Source organism: Uranotaenia lowii, chromosome 2 (genome assembly GCF_029784155.1).
Source record: "Uranotaenia lowii strain MFRU-FL chromosome 2, ASM2978415v1, whole genome shotgun sequence".
NCBI lineage: Eukaryota > Metazoa > Arthropoda > Insecta > Diptera > Culicidae > Uranotaenia > Uranotaenia lowii.
In genome coordinates this window covers 16,329,785-16,340,259 of record NC_073692.1, presented here as the reverse complement: position 1 = coordinate 16,340,259, position 10,475 = coordinate 16,329,785, and the positions used below count along the sequence as shown (strand labels likewise).

Genomic DNA, 10,475 nt, shown 5'->3' with positions numbered 1-10,475 from the left:
GATTGGGTTGATGATTAATACGTCCAAGACGAAGTACATGCTGGCCTGCGGATCCGAGACCGACCGAACCCGCTTGTCCAGTAATAACAAGGTCATGATCGACGGCGACGAGCTGGAGATAGTCGTACACTCGGAGTATTCGAGCGACGAGTGTTAAGAACCATCTTTGGCGGCGTACAGGAGAACGGAGTGTGGAGGCGAAGGATGAACCACGAGCTCGCGCGACTCTACGGCGAACCCAGTATCCAGAAGGTGGTGAAAGCTGGCCGGATACGCTGGGCTGGACATGTTGCGAGAATGCCGGACGACTGTCCTGCTAAATAGGTGTTCGCTACGGTAGGAACAAGACGAGCAGGGGCGCAACGAGCAAGGTGATTAGACCAAGTGGGGCGTGATCTGGCGAATGTGCGATGTCCGAGAAATTGGAGAACGGTTGCTATGAACCGAGTGAATTTTAGGAATTATGTTCGTCAAGTTATGTCGTGAGACGGAATACTATGTAAATAAAATAAATAATAGGAGGGGCCGCAGGTTGCAAAAACGATGCAGCTTTGGTGAACGCATCCGCAAGTTGGTTCGCTGTTCTTATTGCTACGATCTGCAGCCTTCCATGTGCCACATGATCTCGCAGGAAATGGCGTTTCACATCAATATGCCACGATTGTCTTCAAAAATCTTGAACGGTTTTCCAGGGGGAACTTGTTGCAGATCTTCTAAGATTCCTTGTAGCCACATGTCCTTCGGAAGCAGCTACGCTTAAGGCTGCATATTCCTCACAGGATGACAATGCAAGGTTTTTTTTGGTAACCCAGGTGGTAAATTCGAAGAAGCCATTTTACTAATCGGTACATATGCACATCGCATGTCGTGTTTCCATGGTACTAATGGGTCGACTCGTTATATACTCATCCGTATATATGTACATACGCCCTAAACTCCACCTGGGCCTCAGACCATTTCCCAAACCGGTAACTTACCTAAGGCAATACTTCGGAAGGGGGTCTAATTCATGCATACGCGCACTCATGCAACACTCGTAAGTATCGGAGTCATTAAGCATAGTAAAGTTAAGTTACGTTATCCTACGTCGATCGCAATTTGCGTCAGTCTCCAACTGCTTTGCAAAGCAGTTATTATACGGGCGAGCCCATCGCTGACTGCCTAGCATGTGTTGATGTCAACACACATCTTCTGCAACATGTTGTTCGATGTCGTGTCTGGTCCACAGGCGGCGAATATGATGGCACGTTCCTCTTCAAATCTTGGACAATAGAATACCACGTGTTCGGGTGTCTCGTCCACGTCAACGCATATTAGACAGACCGGCGAAGCCACATGTCCGAACCTTTGGTGATACTTCATGAAGCAGGAATTGAGAGCCATGTAGAGATCCATTACGCCATGCTTTCTCTCCATCCACTCCTTGTTATTTAGGATCAAAAGATGGGTCCACCTTCCACACTCGAAATTATCCTCCGCTGACTACTTCGGATCCCCGAGTTGTTCGCCATTATCCTCGTCAGTGCGGCCGTTGCTGTTGCCGCCTTCTTGCACACATACTCAACGGGGTTTTTAAAGCTGTGCCGGTCGTCAATCATCACTCCTATATTATAAGCTCAATGATCAATCGTCACTCCTATATATAAGCTTGATGACATAACCGCTGGCGGATTTCCTTTCTTCAGTATCCGACGCCCAATCCGCATCAGCGTACCCGATCAGTGCTTCAGCTTTTTCGTCTCGCTTGAACTGGGGCTTGAGGTTCTTCGTGCTTTTCGTGTATCGGACCTCTCTTTTCAGCGCTTGTCAGTGTGCCTCGCCAGGTTGATTTTGAAAACTTCCCAAGTGTTCAACCGCAAAGGAATTATCAGCACGGACACACAGCATTGTGTACATGAGACTTCTAAGTAGCTCACGATACGGATGACAAAACGGATTGCCTTCATTCGTTATGAGAAAACAGGCCGTCTCCATTGGCGTCTTTATGTGGTTGCAATCTTTTATGCCGAATTTCTCCAACAGCGACTTCTTGAATCAAAGACATCGAACCGGCAGTACGATCATTATTTATTTTATTTTCATAGTATTCCGTCTCACAACATAACTTTACAAACTTTATTTAAAAAACTCATTCGGTCCATGGCAACCGTTTTCCAATTTCACGGACATCTCACATTCGCCAGATCACGCTCCACTTGGTCTAACTACCTTGCTCTTTGCGCCCTTGCTCGTCTTGTTCCTACCGGATTCGTAGCAAAACCTGTTTTGCATGACAGCAATATCCACATCCGTGCCCGTAGAGGACAATCAGTCTAATGAGCGTTGTGTACAGGTTACACTTTGTGCGGGGGCTAAGTCTTCTCGACCGCAGTTGCTTGTGGAATCCATAGTTGGCACGACTTCCGCTGATCATTCGCCGCCAGTGAGCCGAGTTAGACAAAGTCTTCGACTATCTTCAGCTCGTCGCCGTCGATCGTGAGACCTTGACCTTGCCAGCATGTACTTCGTCTTGTACGGATCTTGATTTCGAGAGAGTGCCTCACTTCTCCAAGGTCCGTCATCTGAAGGTTTTTGGAAAGTGATAGCTTGATCTACTATATCAGCTCCATACGATCGCCGTAAATGACGGTATACAAAAAATCATCAATTTTTCAACTGAAATTCTTGAATAGCACATCAGCACGCATTGATATTCTATCAGCTCCTCAAATGAATTAATTTGATTTAGAATTTAGAAGTTCTTGGCACTTGTCAAACAATCAACATGGAGGCCGAACGAAGGGAAAAATTGTACACAGTTGTTTGAAAAATTTATTGTGGTCTGCTTTTAGGCTAGCTAAACAGCTGAAATTTCCCAGATATATCGTATGGAGCGTTATCAAACGGTATATGGAAACATTGACGAGACGATTCGAAGGCCTCAAAAGACAATCGTCGGAGTGTAACTGTCGACCGGAAACTGCGTGATAAGATTTTGAAGACGATTAAGAGGAATTCCAATCTGTCGGACCGTGATTTGGCCAGAAAATCTGGTGCTGCCCATAATACCGTGAAGAGAATTCGACTACGGGAAGGAAACAAGTCGTATCGAGCTAGCAAACAGCCAAATCGCACCATAAAAAAGAAGAGTGTGGCCAATTCCGTGCTCGGGAGCTAAATATACGACCAGCCCAAGTTCAACGGGTGTCTTCTGATGAACGATGAAACCTATGAATTTTGCCGTTCATTCGATCCCACGACCATCCCGTAATGTTTTGGCCAGATTTGACAAGCTGTTATTACAGCAAAGTCCTTCAAGAATGGTATGAAGAGAAAGGAGTCCAGTTTGTCCCGAAAAACCTTAACTGAGCCAAAAACTTACGGTTTCTCGGAGGATAGAGATAAAATTGCCGGATTTTTTTTAACACTCTTTATGAGTGAGTGAATAGCTTTTTGCCTTTTCCCCTTTTAAATTTTTTTTTTTGCTTTGAACATCGAAGGGTGTTTGACCAATTTTCAGAGGGGTAATGTTATATAATGGCTATACATCTTTTAGATCATGGTTTTCCAAAATATTCAGCCAACGGGCCCAATTTTAGAAATAAGATTTGTCTGTGAACCAAAACAGATTTTTAGCATATTTTTTTGCATTTATTTTTTTGTAAATATTTCCTATTATATTAAGAATATCCTAGATTTCAAAAAGACTAATGGTATTTCTATTACATTATTTCAATGTACATATGTATGGGATAAATATCAGAGTTATGAACAACAAACCAACTTTCTTTAGCTAATTTCGAAAAATTTTGTGATCCAACAATTAATTACCTAATAACATCTTCCAGCAATCAATTAGCTTTAGTTTATTTTTTTTTTTAAATATTATAGAAACAAATTAGCAAGTTCGAAAATTGTGTTTCAACTTTATTTAAAATTTGTTCAGTTGCGTTATTCAAATTAAACTGATATTGTTTTACTTAATCAGTGATTGCTATACTCATTCAAAAACAAAGTTATGCGTTAAAAAGATTGATATCTAGATTTGTGTTGTTGCTTTGCTAATAGTATTCCAAATGTTTATCATTAATTCGTATTCTTTTCAAGTATTTATTTGCTCGTTTCGATTGAAAGGCTCTTCATATCTGTAGGTGTTTCCAAAAAATGAAATCACCGACAAACCATGTTTTTTAAATGCAGGATACTTCTCTTCGTTCAAATACAGGGGTTCTTTATCAGGATGTATCCGATTTGAAAGTCGAATAACTCCGCCTTTTTTCGTGAATGAAGCTGCCGCTAAAATAAAAAATAATTAGTTGATCCAAATTTCAAAAAGCGAAGCAAAATTCTGCGAATTTTGCAAAAAAATGTGATTTTATAAGATGTTCACAAACATTTTGACCTTGCTCTATTTTGTAACATTGAAGCTGATCAAAGCTTTGCGGGCCACAAATTAGCGTTCGCGGGCCACTGTTTGGCCACCTATAGATCTTTTGCATTTCAAATCTAATGAAAGCTGGTAAGCTCAAAAAGGTTTTTGTAATAAGTAGAGTATATATTGGGCTACTTGAATCCACTGAAAAAGGGTTTTGTTTGCTTTGGCTTTTATATATCTTTTTCAAATGTTGGTGCTCATTGTTTTAAGTCATTAAAATTGGAAAATTTGGGAAAAATCTGAAGACCTCCGGCGCAATTTGTACGATATTTTAAAAATCTCAAAGAAGTTTACGACATGGATGTCAAAACAAGGACTTCCACGGAAAAAGTTAGTTATTTGGATATTGCAGTGTCAAACACTAATTTTTCCTGTAATTTTTGACCCCCTTTGAAAAATTATAAATATGTTAATTCTACTACTTATTGTACCTTCTTCTTCTCCTTCTTCTCACACCAACATGGCCAAAACTTGTAAGCATCCTGGAAAATGAAAAACTTGCGTTCTTCATTTCAACATAGTATCTGATACATAGAACATGCATTGCAGATACTACTACGGCCAGGCCAACCATGAGATGTAAAACGCAAAAGATACAGGTTCAAGGGAGGAATGAAGCGTGGAGCTCCCTACCAAACGCTTCATATGATTATATAGAGTTTTGGTTATTTGGGAGAGTAATAAGATTTAAAAAAAAAAACAAGATAAAAATAATACAGAACGAGCTCATCAAATCAAAGGGAAACGATGATTACGGAAAACGCAGAAATAGATTGAACTCCTGTAAAAATTTCCGGAAACGTGACTTGACTGGATCAGGTGATATTGGAAAAACTGCCGGCTTCGCTTCTTCGGAGGAACCAAGGCTAGATAGTAGGTCTTCTTTTGGGAGGGGCACTGGTCGTTTCCATTTCTCGTATTTCAACCACCATAAAGGCTTCGTTTCTCGAATTTTTCACCAATATCACAAATTTAGGAAAATTTTCCTGTCAACAAAATTGTCTGCTTTCTTCGCCCACAGCCTACCAAGATATCTTCGTTAATTCTACTACTTATTGTACCATCCAAAAATTGGAAACGTGATAAGAAAGAAAAAATTTCAATGTGTTCAGTTATAAGCCGTCTACATTTTTTTCTGGTTTATTCTTGAAACAAGTGAAGATTTATAAATATTTGGACTGATACTTAAAATTTACTTTATTGAGTGATTAATTCCTGAATCATCTCCATTACCCGGTCCCGATAGAAGTGATCATTTCGGAAGGCCTGCAGACAAATCTGAACCTTGGACTGCGGCATGAATCCTGCACACTCGGCCCCGGAATCGAATACCTGATCCAGGTAGCATTGGGGTAGCAAAACCTCGGGGGCAATGACGCATCCGTGGATTTGTCCCGCCAATCGGTAGTACTCACAGCTTTCTAAAAATTCATCTTTGGTGTAGACCACGTTTGGATCGATTTTGTTATCCGTTAAAATTGATTGAAAGGTCGAAAAATAGTTGTCCAGAAGTGATACCATATGTTGGGATCTGAATTCTCCAGTTGTAGTCAACGCAAGCAGTAGATTAACATCGTAAGCCGCAGGAGTGTATCGTGATAATTGAAAATCGACCAAAATACAATCCTGTGGATCACCAGACGCTGATGTTTTGAACATGACGTTGTTACTCCAAAGATCTCCATGGTTAAGAACATTGCGCCACTTTTGCGAAGGTTTGACATAATCGTACATCCTTCTTATGGTACCTGGTAATTCAGCTAAAATTTTCTTCAATTTTGAAGAATCTCTTTCAACTATTCGCATGAATTCACACCACAGCACGATCACATTTTCGACATCTCTCTTTCTGGTTCCTACTCCAGTCCAACCGTTTTCTCGAAGAGCGTTGGGGAATTTTTCGACTAAACTGACCTTGTCTCGTTCTTCCAAAATTATAGAACCTGCATGAATATGAGCGAGGGATTCCAAGGCCTTCGTCAAAAATGCATAATCCATAAAGCCATGATTGTCCTTAAGTATATCGAACCCTTTGAGCTTAACGTTCTCCATCACAAGTAGGTTTTCATCTTTTGTGAGTAAACATCTGGGCATAACTTGCTTGGTTGGAACAAGTTCGTAGATTTTGGGGAGAATATTTTGAAATAACGTAACTTCCTTTCGGAAACTTCCCATTTCGTTCAGATAGTTTGCGAGGACGTCATTTTTCGTGGGAATAACTTTGAGAAAAAACGAAAGCTCGTCGGTTGTGTTTTCATCGTTGTTGACCTTGATTCGCAAGTCGTAGTGATCTGCAAGAAACCCGCTTGGACTTCCTCCAAAGTGTTCTATCCAGTAGTCCAAAACTGTTCCCTGATGAACATCACCTTGCAGCCGATAGTAACGAGAAACGACTTCTCTGATATCATCTTCAAACAGCCCAACCTCTACCGGTTTCACCATGCTTCAACGCGACAAACGGATGGTTCTGATTCTGAAAACCGACTGATAGGGATTTTGGAAATACCTCTGGGGAACATAAAAACAGAATATGCGACTTGAGGTAGCTCGAATGTCCACCAGCATCTGAGCTTTGTTGACCATGAGATAAAATTGATAGATTTATGGCACCCCAGTTAGGCTTTACCTGGAGAAATTTACAAAACAGGTAAGATCGCTTACATGGGCTGGCCAAGCTTGAATCGTTTATCGCTGTTGTTATCATTCCGGAAAGATATGTAATGAAATAATAATTAAAGCCTTTTTATCCTAACTTAAAAAAAAAAAACTTTCCTTTGTAGGAAAACAATACGAATAAACCTGCCTTCAACTAAGTAAGACTAAATGGCGCTCAGTAACACCCTTTACATGGCATTATTTTTGTACTACTTTGAAAATGATAGAAACTGGAAATCATATGTCATTTATTTTTTTGTTTTGAACACATGATTTTCAAGTTCAATAAATAGCCGGAACAAATATCAAATTCTTCTTTAGTCCGCCCCTCCCCTAGCCTTTGATTTTTACCAAAAATCACGAAGGGGAGAAAAACAATGTTTAAGGCAAGGGTCCGAAATTCGCTCTTTTCCTCTAATCACCAAGCGAGCCAACTCATCACAGAAACAAAAATTTTATTTTTCCTTCCTGCTGCAATCAAGTTTGCCATTTTTCAGCCAAAGAGGAAGGCGTATGTTGCATCTATCTTCATGTATAAGGCAGTCAAGCGAATGCAACAATATAGTATCAACAACGAAGACGCTCAATGGTGATCTGCAACATTCAAAATTCTAGTTGTCGCAGATCATTGCTGAGCGCATCTTTGGTGAACTATTCACGAGCAGACTATCCGAGCTGTTTTTGTTTTCCTGATTGTCGCAGCAATCTTTGGTGCTTGTAGCTTTTAGCAGGGGAAGCATAATTTTTTTACCCCCCATTCCCGCCTTACCCGGCGTCTACGATTGGTATATAAGCGATACATTTTGAGCAGTTCACTTCCGAATGTTTCACTGCTGAATAGTACGTAGAGACGATCGCGAGCGAATGCAACAAACGAAAAATTTCCCCTTCTAAGATCGCTGCGCAACTATGCATCAGACGGAAAATTCTGTTGTGAGTCGTCCATCAATTTGTGTCTTGGGCAGAGCCTTCCCCTCATCCGTAAACAAGAAAACGGAAGGCCCGCTTTGATAATTTGGAAATGAAATGTCGCACAGCATTTCCTCGGTTCGTACAGCAAAGGCAGTGGCTAACCAACGCTGCCTGAGGGTGCTATCAGAAAAGTGTATAGATTGAAGCTATCGCGAGCGAATTTCGGAACCTTGGTTTAAGGTAGGCTTGCCAGATACTTTCAGAAAAAAGCGGGACTTTTCTCGAAAAAAAAGCGGGACACAGTCGAAAAAAGCGGGACATTTGAGAAAAACTTTAAAAAACGGTTAATTGTAAAGATAAACTTATACGTTTACCATCAGCCATAGAAAGTACACTAGGTTTTGTTTTTAACGCTGACTGATTTCGCTCAGTTTTTCTTACATGACTTCTATTTACAAAGGTTTTTTGCCATATGCCCTGTTATTTTCCACGGTTTTCGCGAATTACAAAGTTTGGGAGAAAATATTTCAAGTCGTACAAGCAAACGGTGGATTTGAAACCACGTAAAAAATCTTAGTGTAATTTGTATAAAAATTTGTTTAAAAAATTGAAAACTCAAGTAAACTTCCATCTTTATATACTTTGAACAATTGACGAAAAGAGTGGTTTATAATATAAGGCAGTTTAACTAAGATTCCGGTGGAAAAAATAAACTCTAAATTTCTATAATTTATAATTGTTGGAAGCAACGTAACCAATTTTTTCTTCATACATTGGTTGGACGTGCTCCAAGAATGCTTAACTAAATCATAATCTTACTGTAATGTTAAGAACTTTAGAGTTATTCAGTATTGTATTATATAAACTATGAAAAATCCTGCAAATTTTGAGAAAAAGACGTATTTTAAAGATTTTCAGTTCATCACTGAATTCAAATTGAGACTAAAGTTTGATTTTTCCCAGTGTTAGTCAGTCAACTTTGTAAAAGTTTTCCAAGAAAAAAAAAGCGGGACATTTTGAGGAAAAAGCGGGACAGCGGGACATTCAACAAAAAAGCGGGACATGTCCCGCTTTTGCGGGACGGATGGCAACCCTAGTTTAAGGTATTTTTTTGAAAAGCTTGATAAATTATTCGATAATTAAATCAACTGAAAGAGCGTCGATTTAAAAAAACGTGAGACGGCCGTTGAGGAAACACGCGGCAAAAAAGTTGTGAGTTTCAATTTCCGAGTGCATTAACAAACTCAAAAATAAAATTTAGTTTGTAATTAATTTCATCCATTTAATTTCATTTAATAAATTTAGTTAATCTGAGGATGGCCGAAAGATAAGTAGGCCGAAAACGTTAAAAACAGCATTTTAATTTCGTCAATCGAAAAAGATAATAAATAAAGGATTATAAATTGAGTATAAATTACTTTTTGATGTTTATTTTGTAATTTTTGTTCATCAGTACCACTCAAAACTGATAATTTTCTTACTTTTGAACCGCTTGATTTATAAACTAAAATTTTTGATTGGTGAGTTCATTTCATAATCCATTTTCCGTTTATTCAAAGTTTAAAGTTTAAACTTAAAATTCTTCGTAAAACTTTCATATTCCTGAGGATGTTGAGCATTGATTTCACGGCCTAGCCTTAATTTTAACTATAGCCAGGGCCGTAGTAAGAACGGCCTTATAAGGAGGGGGGAGGGGGGGTGTAATCCACCCATTTTTCTCTATGATACTTTGGCTCAAACAATGCGTGAATGATACAAATTAAAAAGAATTGTTTTTATGCCATTTGGTTTTTTATTTTTAAGTTCTTTCACCCTCACAGCAGTCACAGCTTTTTGTATTACATAGAAAATTTATTTATATTAGAAACTATATTTAAATAAAAAATTCATAAGTAACAAACTAGAAACTTGAAATATTTGAATAAACTAAAAAATAAGGTTATTTAAGCTTATTCGATTTCAAATTTTTCTTAAGAAAGCCTTCATGAGGAATCAAGTTTTCAAAAATAAAAGAAATTGATTGATCCTTAAATAAATGACTTTTTTAATGAGAGTTGCAGTTATTGATTCAGTGAAATGATAACATTTCAATTCGAATAACAAAACTCATTAGGTTTGAAGTCGTTATTTTGAGTATTATAAAAGTTATGGCCCATCAAAGTTGAAAAATAATTGTTTCAATTATTGTTTCATTTCCATACGGTTTTGCTTATTTCTTCAAAACCTTTTCAATTGGGTTTCGGGGGGTGTTTGTGATTTATGAATATTAAAAAATTGTTAGAATTTGCAAATCTGAAGAAATAACAGCGATTTTCCAACTACTTTTTATAAAAAAAAATAAATAAATTTTATTTTTTCATTTTTTTCGCATGCCTTGTTCGATATCTCAGACATACCTACATTGAAATGTCGTAATAAGAATACCACGGCCTATTTTTTTAAATCTCTAGAATATTTTTTGTGAAAACATCACTCAAAAATATCCACGCGTTTA

General features: G+C 38.5%; 1 protein-coding gene across 1 annotated transcript; it reads right to left on the bottom strand.

The window, feature by feature from the left end:
* Positions 1-5,537: 5,537 nt before the first annotated feature.
* On the bottom strand, positions 5,538-6,908 carry LOC129748853 (uncharacterized). Its single transcript, XM_055743618.1, has one exon. The coding sequence runs from the start codon at positions 6,854-6,856 to the stop codon at positions 5,612-5,614; it is 1,245 nt and encodes a 414-aa protein (XP_055599593.1). The 5' UTR covers positions 6,857-6,908; the 3' UTR covers positions 5,538-5,611.
* Between the last annotated feature and the right edge of the window lie 3,567 nt (positions 6,909-10,475).